The sequence below is a fragment of the Physella acuta genome, unplaced genomic scaffold (genome assembly GCF_028476545.2).
Source record: "Physella acuta isolate Inbredline_101_S28 unplaced genomic scaffold, ASM2847654v3 ptg000384l, whole genome shotgun sequence".
Taxonomy (NCBI): Eukaryota; Metazoa; Mollusca; class Gastropoda; family Physidae; genus Physella; species Physella acuta.
In genome coordinates this window covers 63,122-78,484 of record NW_026731903.1, presented here as the reverse complement: position 1 = coordinate 78,484, position 15,363 = coordinate 63,122, and the positions used below count along the sequence as shown (strand labels likewise).

Below are 15,363 nucleotides of genomic sequence, written 5' to 3'. Positions count from 1 at the left end.
CCTAACCCCGGGGTCCCTAACCACGCCCTAAACGTCCGACCCACAACAACACAAACCGAGACTAAAATGACAGCCGAGTTCCAGAAGAAGTCTCCCTCGTGTTGGAACTAGATCTGGACCTAATGCTCTAATGACGGTCCGAAGGTCCGTGGCCACTGGCCAGTCACTATCCCCGGCTGTAATTAAATTACTGTCTGCTGGCTCGGGTCCAGTCGGATAGATTTTGACCATCGTCTGCTTGTTGTTCATGTCTAGACTAAATATTATGGTGAGACTTATCACTACATGAGACTAGGTATTATGGTGCGACTTTACCACTACATGAGACTAAATATTATGGTGAGACTTATCACTACATGAGACTAAATATTATGGTGAGACTTTTCACTACATGAGACTGGATATTATGGTGAGACTTATTACTACCCGGGACTAGGTTTTATAGTGAGACTTATCAGTATATGAGACTAGGTTTTAGAGTAAGACTTATCAGTATATGAGACTAGGTTTTAGAGTAAGACTTATCACTACCCGGGACTAGGTTTTATAGTGAGACTTATCAGTACATGAGACTAGGTTTTAGAGTAAGACTTATCACTACCCGGGACTAGGTTTTATAGCGAGACATCACTACATAGTACTAGAGTACGTATCTCGAAACAGAAATGGTCGGGTTGTGGCCGAGTGTAAGCCCCGGGGTTCGTATTCCGACCTCACTTTTGGTGATAGAACCCGAAAGTCGAAAAAAATCGTCAAAGCAAACTAAAATTGACGTTAAATCACGGATTGTCGCGTAACGATGAATTAATTTTAGGGTTTACTTCGAATCATATAGACATCGAAGATAAAAAGAATGCTTGGTTAAGCACTGAACTATTAGTTATCGGGTTCGTGGTCCTCAGAATAGGCGAGCTTCTGAATACTAGCTGTACTGTTTGTATCAATCATCCAATAGTCAATAGACGATTACAACTTGGGCTAAGGTAAGGGTTACAGCTACGATCGAGGGCTAGGGTTAGAATAAGCGCAACGGGGGTTAGGGTTATTATAAGCTGTGGATTTACAGAGAACTAGTAGCAGGACTTGAATATATAAGTCTATTATCGGGGTAATTTCTTCATGTCATTATTGTTGTTAAGTTGGGTTTTAGGGCTAGGGTAAAGATTAATGCGACGATCGATGGTTAGAACAAGTAATAGGAAGGGGGAGGGCCAGGATTAGTTAGGGTTAGTTGAAAGGTTCTAATTAGGATTATAGTCAGGACCGTTATCAAAGAACGGGTGACGAAAATCGCCACATGTTAAGATTTAATAGCGTCCTTAGACATCACTTCACGTATTATGTAACAGGAATGTATTAATTTTTGACCCACCCCTAACCCTTTTTAAAATTGTGAACATTTGTCCCCGCACTTTGTGTTATAAAATAGGTGCACGGCCCCGTAGATGCAGAGCATGTAGTTTGGGGTGGGGGGTTCATAACAACGTGTGTGTGGTAGGAGAAAGGGAGGGGGGGGGAGAAGGGAGGTCAAGTGATGGAGAAATCAGTGAAAAGTGCAGAGCGTTATGTATAGATGACCTCCCCTTTCCACCACCTAGTCTAGTACCAGTCTATACTTTACGGGGCTGAGTCCGAAAAATCCGAGTTCAAAGACCCTTAGAACCATCTAGAACATAAAAATCTATATATATAATTCTCTTCTTGGAGACGTTAGAAAACAAGCTGTAAGCGCGCCTAGCAGTCCCCTCTCTTCCTCTCTAGGCATATCGCAACCTCCCCCACCCCCACATGGTCTGTTGAGCTGTGGTTCACGCTAAATGTTTACAATCTAGAGCCGGGTTTAGTGACGCCTATTAGGGGCAGATAATTTAGTTTGAAACTATTTTAAACTTAGGGGAGGTAACTAAGTGGATGCTGCTTTCACGGGGGTGGAGGGGGGGGGGGGTTAGGGTAGGGGTGGGGCGGAAAGGGGGGTGGGGGGTATCGTCCTTAACGGCCTACTGATAGTTTAAAGCAAATATTTTCAAAGGCAGCGTTGATACTGTCGAATTCACACATTATGAATGACTGAAAAGTAGAAAATAAAACAACTAAATATCGGCGTATGATACGCCGCGGGTCGGCTCGTAGAAATTAATCCTCCGTGTACCCAGAGCTCGAGTTGTGTCGCACATCCATCAAATTAACCGACAGAAAAACGAGACAGATTTTCTCAGAAAAAGAATCGTCGAAATCGGAGAAATCCGAAATAACGAAAACCAAAATAGACAAAAACGTTAGTTACCGAAAATTGAGAAATTTAGGGGGCGGAATGGTTGGGTAATAGAGCATACGACTGTTAACCCGAAAGTCTCGAGTTCGGATCCCGGGCTGGAGTCCATCGACGTCCCAAAGTCTTTCCAGCTCTAATGGGTACCTATTTTGCGTTTAGGAAAATAAAGACTGCTGACCACTCTATCCCTTCATATACAATGATCACATGTGAACTTTACATTATCTGACCTTTGGACCGCCAGGAAACATCTTTTATTAAACTCTCCAACACCCAAGCGGGCCCGGGAAGTTGTTAGAGTACATTTATTTTATCGATTACTTTTATCTTGATCTAGAAACGGGAGACAGTCCTGCGTCAATATTGGACTGAGTGACGTGACACTTCAACGTTCGGGTGAGCAGGTCTAGACCATGTTACAAATCGTTTTCCGGTTGGTGTTGGGGTCGGGGGTACGAACTGACCTGTTAGGAAAGAACTTTAAAGATGTCTAGACGGGCAGCAGTCGGTGTCAATTATTATTTTTTTAATTTAAAATATATTTTTTTTCTTATTATTTTTTGGGGTTAGGGGTCATCCATAAATGACGTCACGCTTTTTTGACGATTTTTTACTCCCCCCTCCCCTCCGTCACACGTCTTCACAATAAACCAGACCCCTCCCCTAAATGACGTCACACCTCAGCCTACAACCCCCCCCCCCCCCTCAAATATGCTGTTGAATTTTTCTTAAAACATCGAAATTTTCTAAAATCTTGTCTGAACTCTCTCAACATAGAGTATTTTGATCAATTCCTATTACAATTTATTAAAACCGTTTTCTAAAACACGAAATGACGGCTAGATCCCGTTTTCTAACATTGCTTTTTTATATTGGAAAAAGTGACGTCACGCCATCTGAACCCCCCTCATCACACACCGTCACAAAATTACGGACCCCCCTCCCCTCTACGAGTGTGACGTCATTTATGGACGACCCCTTTGCAGAACAGGGTTTTTCAAAAATTTACTTATGCGCATGCGTAAAAGAATGTGAATGGATATTGTAGGAATGACAAAAGCAGATTTGATTGGGGGGGAAGGGGAAATAAAGATGATAAACAAACATGGATGGAATGAATGAATGATGTCAGCATGGGGTATGGGAGAGAAACTCATGAATAACGGGGAGAGAGAAGGAGGCACAGGGGGGGGGCAGTGGGAGGACGTAAGCTAAACAGAGAGGATAAACGTGTACTTTTTGTGTTGAAATAAACTTTTTTTTTCTCGAGGTCAAGGTCGCGATGTACCGTTACAGGCCAGGGTAAACAATTTAAAAACCAATTTAAATAACGTTACGATACAGGTTTTTCAAACATCTATAATAGCCGCCATATTTGTCTAATTAAACTTGACGGCTGAGAATTTCAAACAAGAGCCCGACAGTGTCAGATTTCAGCATTTTTAAAAAGTGTAAACAAATACTGGTATGATTTTTGTAAGTGTATGTTTTCTATTTTTTTTATGAGGATGAAAATTACACATGAAATACGGTTTATTAATTTCTAAAAAAAAAGTGATGATGCTGTATTCTGTAGCTTTAAAAGCAATTACTATCTTTAAACAAACAAGACGTTTATATAATTTTACGGCGTTTTATAATCAGAATGTAATTTGGTTAAAAGGAATGAAAATATCCGAGCTAATCAATTAAAGATAATGTTTTTGGATCGGAATTTGTTTAAGAAAATGCTCTCTCGGCGGAGGCGTTGGGTGAGTGGGTGGGTAGGAGAGGCGTGGAGTGGGGTTGGGGGGGGGGGGTAAGTGGTGGATGGGTGGGCGTGGGACTAAGTGGGAATTTCGTAAGACAATCGTCGTAATGCGAATGTTCTAGAAGGATTGTTTTAAGAAATTTTTTTTTATAATCAACACACCACATCACGGAACATCTTTGAAGACGACAAGCAAGGACATCACGTATGGTGATAACATCAAAGACATCAAACATCACGAACATTAAACATCGTCAGCATACGATGAGATAAATATATGATAAAACACGTACAGAAAATCCTTAACATAAAAAAAAGCAACATCGACACCACCATATAAAGAACATCACCATCACAAACAAAATAGAACACACATCACCCCAATCCCCTCACTGTCATACAATTAATACCTATCCCTATTCACGATATCGCCATACAACATAGTGTCTTGAGTTAAATAAGGATACGTGTGTGCTGCTCATAAGTTTCAAGTTCAAATCCCTGCCGAAAATCGACAATAAACTCCTAGACCACTCAGCTCTCATCATAAGAAAGCCAACTAACACGCCAACACTACTTTACCTACACTACAAACCATCAGTGTACCTACTTTAACACTCGTTCTTCATAAATTAAACCCGGAACTATATCAGACTCTATCACTTCCACTAAAATTAATACACCACTTCAAATCACGTGACACGCTACGTTCATTATAAATCTCCCCATTCCGTCTTGAAAATTCCCGAATAGGCGCTTTAAAAAAAAATTCCCCACATTCATCAATTATCGGCACTAGTTTTTTTTTACAGCCCCGTTTAAAAAAAAGCTGCTAATTGAATCTTATTTAACGAACGAATTCACCATCGTTCAATTATTTTTTTTTTGTTTCACAAGAGACAACGGTTTGAGCGAGATTTGGAAAAGAATGTTGCCTCTTTTGTGCGGAAGTATTAATCAAAGAGGCAATAAAAACATTTGGAGGAATTCTTTAAGATGATGTGTGGAGGGTGCTTTCTGTTAATTAATTTTTTATGCACTGAAATTTATATTTACTTTTAATGAAAAATAAAATTCAAATAAAATAAATCGATACTATTTAGGTTAAGGTTTGGTTCCGTATCAGTGACTGTTTTATGAAACTATTGGCAAGGCAAATTAATATTTATACAATTTCGGCTAGTTGGTTTTAAAAAAAAAGAGATTTGCAAGTAAAAGGAAGTTCGCTTTTCTAGCCTGACGGTCCATCTGGCTAGTGAAGTACAGTTCGTCTGTTTCTGTGACCTCGGCATATGCAGGTATAGCGTGGTCAGTATTATACCCAGCCGCATTTACTTTCTCTAACATTAGTTAGGTAACCATCTGAGCTGGGTGGACTCATGGACGTTCTACAAAGACCCGTGTTCGAACTCTGGTTAGCAGTCTAGCGCTCTAGCTTTAGGCCGTGACTCGTATAATTACTAGTAAAACAACTAGAAGTGTATGTTTGTGTGGGTGGGGGGGGGGGGGTATGTGACATCATAAATATCTAGCCACACGTTTGCTCCATCCCTGGTCAAACTGATAAACATAAAAACAATATGTCACAGTTAACGCCCCTATCATCTTGTCAGAAATAAAATCACTAAAAAAAATTACATCCACGCCTCCCAAACCCAGACACATCCTGATGAAATTGATATCAATAAACCCAAAGTTTCTATCTTGACATATCTGTCTACGCCATTTTAACCCCCCCCCCCCCCCTTCTGTCATACATACACAAACATTTGGCTAACTCTAACACCGAGTTTCCACCCACCACAGACCAGATTAAAAAGTCTGTCTGGCCAAACTAACATAGTCTGTCTGGCCAAACTAACATAGTCTGTCTGGGTAAACTAACATATTCTGTCTGGCCAAACTAACATAGTCTGTCTGGGCAAACTAACATAGTCTGTCTGGGCAAACTAACATAGTCTGTCTGGCCAAACTAACATAGTCTGTCTGGCCAAACTAACATAGTCTGTCTGGGTAAACTAACATAGTCTGTCTGGCCAAACTAACATAGTCTGTCTGGGCAAACTAACATAGTCTGTCTGGCCAAACTAACATAGTCTGTCTGGCCAAACTAACATAGTCTGTATGCCAAACTAACATAGTCTGTCTGGGTAAACTAACATAGTCTGTCTGGGCAAACTAACATAGTCTGTCTGGCCAAACTAACATAGTCTGTCTGGCCAAACTAACATAGTCTGTCTGGGTAAACTAACATAGTCTGTCAAGGCAAACTAACATAGTCTGTCTGGGTAAACTAACAAAGTCTGTCTGGGTAAACTAACATAGTCTGGGTAAACTAACATAGTCTGTCTGGGTAAACTAACATAGTCTGTCTGGCCAAACTAACATAGTCTGTCTGGGTAAACTAACATAGTCTGTCTGGCCAAACTAACATAGTCTGTCTGGGTAAACTAACATAGTCTGTCTGGGCAAACTAACATAGTCTGTCTGGCCAAACTAACATAGTCTGTCTGGCCAAACTAAAATAGTCTGTCTGGGTAAACTAACATAGTCTGGGCAAACTAACATAGTCTGTCTGGGTAAACTAACATTGTCTGTCTGGCCACACTAACATAGTCTGTCCGGGCTAAATTAACATAGTCTGTCTGGGTAAACTAACATAGTCTGGGTAAACTAACATAGTCTGTCTGGGTAAACTAACATAGTCTGTCTGGGTAAACTAACATAGTCTGTCTGGCAAAACTAAAATAGTCTGTCTGGGCAAACTAACATAGTCTGTCTGGCCAAACTAACACAGTCTGTCTGGGCAAACTAACATAGTCTGTCTGGCCAAACTAACATAGTCTGTCTGGCCAAACTAACATAGTCTGTCTGGCCAAACTAACATAGTCTGGGCAAACTAACATAGTCTGTCTGGCCAAACTAACATAGTCTGTCTGGACAAACTAACATAGTCTGTCTGGCCAAACTAACATAGTCTGTCTGGCCAAACTAACATAGTCTGTCTGGGTAAACTAACATAGTCTGTCAAGGCAAACTAACATAGTCTGTCTGGGTAAACTAACAAAGTCTGTCTGGGTCAACTAACATAGTCTGGGTAAACTAACATAGTCTGTCTGGGTAAACTAACATAGTCTGTCTGGCCAAACTAACATAGTCTGTCTGGGTAAACTAACATAGTCTGTCTGGCCAAACTCACATAGTCTGCCTGGGCAAACTAACATAGTCTGTCTGGGTAAACTAACATAGTCTGTCTGGCCAAACTAAAATAGTCTGTCTGGGTAAACTAACATAGTCTGGGCAAACTAACATAGTCTGTCTGGGTAAACTAACATAGTCTGTCTGGGTAAACTAACATTGTCTGTCTGGCCAAACTAACATAGTCTGTCCGGGCTAAATTAACATAGTCTGTCTGGGTAAACTAACATAGTCTGGGTAAACTAACATAGTCTGTCTGCGTAAACTAACATAGTCTGTCTGGGTAAACTAACATAGTCTGTCTGGCAAAACTAAAATAGTCTGTCTGGGCAAACTAACATAGTCTGTCTGGCCAAACTAACACAGTCTGTCTGGGCAAACTAACATAGTCTGTCTGGCCAAACTAACATAGTCTGTCTGGCCAAACTAACATAGTCTGTCTGGCCAAACTAACATAGTCTGTCTGGGCAAACTAACATAGTCTGTCTGGGCAAACTAACATAGTCTGGGCAAACTAACATAGTCTGTCTGGCCAAACTAACATAGTCTGTCTGGACAAACTAACATAGTCTGTCTGGCCAAACTAACATAGTCTGTCTGGCCAAACTAACATAGTCTGGCCAAACTAACATAGTCTGTCTGGGCAAACTAACATAGTCTGGGTAAACTAACATAGTCTGTCTGGGCAAACTAACATAGTCTGTCTGGGCAAACTAACATAGTCTGTCTGGGCAAACTAACACAGTCTGTCTGGGCAAACTAACATAGTCTGTCTGGCCAAACTAACATAGTCTGTCTGGGTAAACTAACATAGTCTGTCAAGGCAAACTAACATAGTCTGTCTGGGTAAACTAACAGTCTGGGTAAACTAACATAGTCTGTCTGGGTAAACTAACATAGTCTGTCTGGGTAAACTAACATAGTCTGTCTGGCCAAACTAAAATAGTCTGTCTGGGCAAACTAACATAGTCTGGGTAAACTAACATAGTCTGTCTGGGTAAACTAACATAGTCTGTCTGGGTAAACTAACATAGTCTGTCTGGCAAAACTAAAATAGTCTGTCTGGGCAAACTAACATAGTCTGTCTGGGTAAACTAACATAGTCTGGGTAAACTAACATAATCTATCTGGGTAAACTAACATAGTCTGTCTGGGCAAACTAATATAGTCTGTCTGGGCAAACTAACATAGTCTGTCTGGCCAAACTAACATAGTCTGTCTGGGTAAACTAACATAGTCTGTCTGGCCAAACTAACATAGTCTGTCTGGGCAAACTAACATAGTCTGGGCAAACTAACATAGTCTGTCTGGGTAAACTAACATAGTCTGTCTGGCCAAACTAACATAGTCTGTCTGGGCAAACTAACATAGTCTGGGCAAACTAACATAGTCTGTCTGGGTAAACTAACATAGTCGGTATGGGTAAACTAACATAGTCTGGGCAAACTAACATAGTCTGTCTGGCCAAACTAACATAGTCTGTCTGGCCAAACTAACATAGTCTGGGCAAACTAACATAGTCTGTCTGTGCAAACTAACATAGTCTGTCTGGGTAAACTAACATAGTCTGGGTAAACTAACATAGTCTGTCTGGGTAAACTAACATAGTCTGTCTGGCAAAACTAAAATAGTCTGTCTGGGCAAACTAACATAGTCTGTCTGGCCAAACTAACACAGTCTGTCTGGGCAAACTAACATAGTCTGTCTGGCCAAACTAACATAGTCTGTCTGGCCAAACTAACATAGTCTGTCTGGCCAAACTAACATAGTCTGTCTGGCCAAACTAACATAGTCTGTCTGGCCAAACTAACATAGTCTGGCCAAACTAACATAGTCTGTCTGGCCAAACTAACATAGTCTGTCTGGGCAAACTAACATAGTCTGTCTGGGCAAACTAACATAGTCTGTGTAAACTAACATAGTCTGTCTGGGCAAACTAACATAGTCTGTCTGGGCAAACTAACATAGTCTGTCTGGCCAAACTAACATAGTCTGTCTGGGTAAACTAACATAGTCTGTCAAGGCAAACTAACATAGTCTGTCTGGGTAAACTAACAGTCTGGGTAAACTAACATAGTCTGTCTGGCCAAACTAAAATAGTCTGTCTGGGCAAACTAACATAGTCTGGGTAAACTAACATAGTCTGTCTGGGTAAACTAACATAGTCTGTCTGGGTAAACTAACATAGTCTGTCTGGCAAAACTAAAATAGTCTGTCTGGCAAAACTAAAATAGTCTGTCTGGGCAAACTAACATAGTCTGTCTGGGTAAACTAACATAGTCTGTCTGGCAAAACTAAAATAGTCTGTCTGGGCAAACTAACATAGTCTGTCTGGGTAAACTAACATAGTCTGGGTAAACTAACATAGTCTGTCTGGGTAAACTAACATAGTCTGTCTGGGCAAACTAATATAGTCTGTCTGGGCAAACTAACATAGTCTGTCTGGGTAAACTAACATAGTCTGTCTGGGTAAACTAACATAGTCTGTCTGGCCAAACTAACATAGTCTGTCTGGGCAAACTAACATAGTCTGGGTAAACTAACATAGTCTGTCTGGGTAAACTAACATAGTCTGTCTGGGTAAACTAACATAGTCTGTCTGGCAAAACTAAAATAGTCTGTCTGGGCAAACTAACATAGTCTGTCTGGGTAAACTAACATAGTCTGGGTAAACTTACATAGTCTGTCTGGGTAAACTAACATAGTCTGTCTGGGCAAACTAATATAGTCTGTCTGGGCAAACTAACATAGTCTGTCTGGCCAAACTAACATAGTCTGTCTGGGTAAACTAACATAGTCTGTCTGGCCAAACTAACATAGTCTGTCTGGGCAAACTAACATAGTCTGGGCAAACTAACATAGTCTGTCTGGGTAAACTAACATAGTCTGTCTGGCCAAACTAACATAGTCTGTCTGGGCAAACTAACATAGTCTGGGCAAACTAACATAGTCTGTCTGGGTAAACTAACATAGTCGGTCTGGGTAAACTAACATAGTCTGGGCAAACTAACATAGTCTGTCTGGCCAAACTAACATAGTCTGTCTGGCCAAACTAACATAGTCTGGGCAAACTAACATAGTCTGTCTGGGCAAACTAACATAGTCTGTCTGGGTAAACTAACATAGTCTGGTCAGGCGAACATGAAGACAAACAAACAAGTCTGAATGGACAGACGAACAAGTCTGTCTGAGCAGACGATGTTTGTCTGTCTGTATGAAACTTTTGACCCCATTATATCGAGTCTGTCTGGATGAAGACAAACGCCCAAACTATTGACTCCATCATACCGAATCGATGAAAGTATCGACCCCATCATATCGAGTCTTGATGAAACTATTAACCCCACCCATCATATCGAGTCTAGATGAAACTATCGACCCCATCATATCGAATCTTGATGAAAGTATCGACCCCATCATATCGAGTCTTGATGAAACTATTGACCCCACCCATCATATCGAGTCTAGATGAAACTATTGACCCCACCCATCATATCGAGTCTGTCGCCCCCCCCCCGTAGAGCGTATCTGTACCGAGAGCATCGGTCACATAACATGAAAGGTGCCACTTTACCAGGCCGGGATATTTGGTTAAGAGATTGGTAGCATCGCGAGGGTGGTCTATATACCGGTGGGGTGGGCGTCTATTGGGGCGGGGCGGTGGAGTGGGGCGTCTATTCCCGGTGGAGTGGGGTTTGTCTATTCCCGTTAGAGTGTGGCGTCTATTCTTCTTTGGGGTGGGGCGTCTATTCTTCTTTGGGGTGGGGCGTCTATTCCCGTTAGAGTGTGGCGTCTATTTTTCTTGGGGTGGGGCGTCTATTCCCGTTAGAGTGTGGCGTCTATTCTTCTTGGGGTGGGGCGTCTATTCCCGTTAGAGTGTGGCGTCTATTCTTCTTGGGGTGGGGCGTCTATTCCCGTTAGAGTGTGGCGTCTATTTTTCTTGGGGTGGGGCGTCTGTTCCCGTTAGAGTGTGGCGTCTATTCTTCTTGGGGTGGGGCGTCTATTCCCGTTAGAGTGTGGCGTCTATTCTTCTTGGGGTGGGGCGTCTATTCCCGTTAGAGTGTGGCGTCTATTTTTCTTGGGGTGGGGCGTCTGTTCCCGTTAGAGTGTGGCGTCTATTCTTCTTGGGGTGGGGAGTCTATTCTTCTTGGGGTGGGGAGTCTATTTCCGTTTGGGTGGGGTGTCTATTCCCGGTGGGGTGGGGTGTCTATTACCGGTGGGGTGGGGAGTCTATTTCTGATTAAAGAGGCTTAGTGTGGTGTCTTTAAATGTGACACACGGACAAACCATTTTGGTGCATCTTAAATCTGCGTGTGTATGTTTGCGTTACTCGCATACCTTAAACAAAATGTTTCTTGTATGTTTTTTTTATTATCTTCGTTTAAAAAAATAATAAAAAAACTAATGCACTTTAAAAAATGACTGCACTCTTATGGATTAGTTCATCTTTAAACTAGAGTTCCTGTATAAAGTGATATTGCTCTTTAAGGAACGCTGATCTTTAAACAGACGCTTCTCTTAAAAGGGACACAACTGAGTAAAGGGGCGCCACTCCTTTTAAGTAAGTTAAAATAATCTTTTAAAGGGACATGGACTATCTAATTTTCAAAACTTTTGTTTAAAAATGTAATATTTATTACTTTCAGTGTTTGTGTGAACATGTTTATCTGGAATGGCCCACGTCTTCTGCCTGTAAAGGTTAGGGGTACTCACGTCTATACATGAAATCACATACGGAGGGGGGGTGGGTACTATCGTCTGAGCTTAGATAAGAAGCTTAGGCTTTAAAGGTTTCGGAATTTTCAACAAACGTTATATTAAAATAGGCAATTTCAATAGCTGAATGTGGGTAGTTGTTAGTAATTTAAATAGGCAATTTCAGTAGCTCAATAAAGATATTTTTTTGGTAATTTAAAATAGGCAATTTTAGTAGCTCAAAATGGATATATTTTTTTTTTCTAATTTAAAATAGTCGATTTCAGAAAGTCTGTGTAGAAAAATATTTAATTTTTAATAAAAAAATAGTCAATTTTAGTAGCCCAATGTAGGAACATTATTTTTGTTTTGAAAAACATGCAATTTCGGTAGGCAATTTTTTTTTGGGTATTTTACAAGTTTGGTAGCTCAAATTGTTTTATTAATTTTGGTATCGAAATTTAATTGGTAAATTTCTATAGTTCGAAATAGGTTATGTTATTTTTTTTGGTATGTTAAATTACAAATTTAGCTTAACATGATCTATTAATTTTTGGTATTAAATCTTGCATTTCGGTAACTCAGTGTGGGACATTTTGTGATATTCCAAAACAACCAATTTTATAGGGAAAAAAACTACTTTTAAATATTCATATCTAAACTACCTTTTTACACCAAATACATCTCATACGGATATGCGCATACATACTCACTCGCACGTGAATTACACAAAACTACTCACGTCTTTTGGTTTCTCGTAGGGCGATATCGATCTCCATAAATCCACCTGCTTGCGCAGATCCATCCCGGCCAGCGGTATCCTGACGAAGCCGACACACTCATCCTTGGAAAACTGGTCGTATTCGTAAAACGACAACTCCAGAGTCGTATCGTCCACCTCTTCGGCGCTCAGCTCGAAGATGAACTCTTCCTCGAATTCCGGGTTCAGCGTCTTCCGGTGGATCCGGCTTTGGGCGGAGGTGCGGTGGCCCGGGAGGAGCGTGAGCCGGCAGTAGGGGTTGGCCGTGCCGATGATGTCCCGGGGGAGGAGGTTGTGGGCGCGGACGAGGTTGACGGTGAGGATGCTAGTCTCGGGGTTGTGTTCCAGACTGACGTGGACGGTGCCCTGACTCTCCTCCTCTATGGAGGTGACGCTGGCCTGACGCACCAGCTGGGGAGGGATAGAGAAATAGGAGGTGAACGTTTGGTTGGGTGGTGGTTTTGTTGGGTGAGGAAGTTGTTTTGATGAGAAGAGATTTTGTTGGGGGGAGGTGGTTTTGATGTGAGGAGGTGGTTTTGATGTGAAGAGGTGGTTTTGATGGGAGGAGGTGCTTTGATGGAAGGAGGTGGTTTTGTTGGGTGATGAGGTGGTTTTGTTGTGTGAGGAGGTGATTTTGTTGTGTGAGGAGGTGATTTTGATTGGGGGAAGTGGTTTTGATGGGAGGAGGTGGTTTTGTTGGGTGATGAGGTGGTTTTGTTGTGTGAGGAGGTGATTTTGTTGTGTGAGGAGGTGATTTTGATTGGGGGAAGTGGTTTTGATGGGAGGAGGTGGTTTTGATCAGAGGAGGCTTTGTTGGGGAAGAGGTGGTTTTGATGGGTGAGGAGGTGGTTTTGTTGGGTGAGGAGGTGGTTTTGTTGGGTGAGGAGGTGGTTTTGATTGGAGGAAGTGGTTTTGATAGGAGGGGGTGGTTTTGATCTAAGGAGGCTTTGTTAGGGAAGGAGGCTTTGTTGGGGAAGAGGTGGTTTTGATGGGTGAGGAGGTGGTTTTGTTGGGTGAGGAGGTGGTTTTGTTGGGTGAGGAGGTGGTTTTGATTGGAGGAAGTGGTTTTGATAGGAGGGGGTGGTTTTGATCTAAGGAGGCTTTGTTGGGGAAGAGGTGGTTTTGAAGGGTGAGGAGGTGATTTTGAAAGGAGGTTTTATTAGTAGAAGGTTTCGATGGGAGGTGAAAGTTTTGTTAGAAGGGGAGTTGTTGTGTGAATGAAGAAGAGCGATATTGTCAGAAAATGAAATTAGATTTATTCAAGTGCAGAGAAATTTGTGTAAGGTGGAAAGGATATTTTGTAGATGAAAGAAACAATCGATAATGAACATTTGTCAACAATCCCATATTTTCATTGCTGGATAAACTTAGTCATCGAGTCTTAATAATCCAATAATTTTATAGCTATCTTAAAATAACAACAACACACTTTGCTTCATTTAGACGATGCTAGATACTCGACCCTATTGAAAACGTAAACAAACCTTGGTCTCTCAAATAAAATATATAGGCTACATGTGCTTTTACCAATCCTCAAAACTAATTCTTGATGCCCAGCTTAAAGAGATCGGGGTTCATACCTAGGTGACATCGCGTGATTGTAGCCAATATCTGATCCCCTCCCCCCTATCGTAAGCCTAATACATCATCACACGTCGGTACAAAAAGGTCAGAAGATTACGTCACTACGTTAGTTTATCACGTGATGGGGGCACGTGGTGTACACAAACCACGTGACGTACACACAGACTGGCATAGACCACGTGACATACACACAGAACACGTGACCTACACACAGACCACGTGACCTACACACAGACCACGTGACGTACACAGAGTTTCTTCCAGGCATCTCTGCCCCCCCCCCCCCCTCACCGAAGAAAGTCTACCTCTCCCTCGAACGAAATGGAATTTATATAGAAAATATATACTTTTAACAGTTTCCGCCACCCCGGAAATTTTAGTCTGCCCACCCAAAATTTCAAGTGCCTTTCCCCCCCCCCCCCACCCCCCCGGAGAAAAGTAGTGAAGAAACACTGGACGTTCACACAGACCACGTGATACAACCCACATCATCATCCACCACCCCCCACCACATAAATCAACAACACCATCGTTAATGTCTGTATGCAAGTCTGCTCGTTCCACTCACTCCATAGCTTCGAATAAATAACTCGCAAAACGTAACCATCAAGAATTAAGTTAAATCTAAACTCTCTAACAAAAAATCCTTTTCGTAATCCCAGGCTTTGATCCCCTAATCCCTGGCCCGCTACCATAAACTTTAGAAAAACGCTGGGATACAAAGGGGAGATTACTTGCACTGACTGTTACTATGAATTATTTATCAATCTGTTTTCCGCGCTGTCGGTTTTCGCGATTGGCCGGTGAGATATGTCAGGGGGGACAACTCTAATGGACGTTGCTAGTTTGTTTTTCTTCTCTACCCTTATCTTCATCATGGGTTGTCGATAATAGACGGACTCCGTCTTGCTAAAAATTAAAAAAAAGGGGTAATCCCACTCACCATACTCAGTACATCAGCTATTGGTTGCCTACACTCAAGGCGGTCGTTGCAAGAATTATGTGATCCCCGCGCTCAATGTTAGAGATAAACAACCTAAACACAATGAGCATGTTTTTTAACTGGTATCGATACCCCAACCCAGGACTTAACGATACACCCCG

At 41.8% G+C, this 15,363-nt stretch overlaps 1 protein-coding gene across 1 annotated transcript in view; it reads right to left on the bottom strand.

Moving 5' to 3' along the window:
* The window catches only part of LOC131942036 (synaptotagmin-1-like), a gene marked incomplete at its 5' end in the record, with an annotated part of 75,737 nt that overhangs the window by 18,151 nt on the left and 42,223 nt on the right, over positions 1–15,363 (bottom strand). The window contains one exon of the mRNA XM_059301696.1: positions 12,658–13,086. Within this exon, the coding sequence (XP_059157679.1) occupies positions 12,658–13,086 (429 nt within the window). The remainder of the gene's footprint in view (positions 1–12,657; positions 13,087–15,363) is intronic.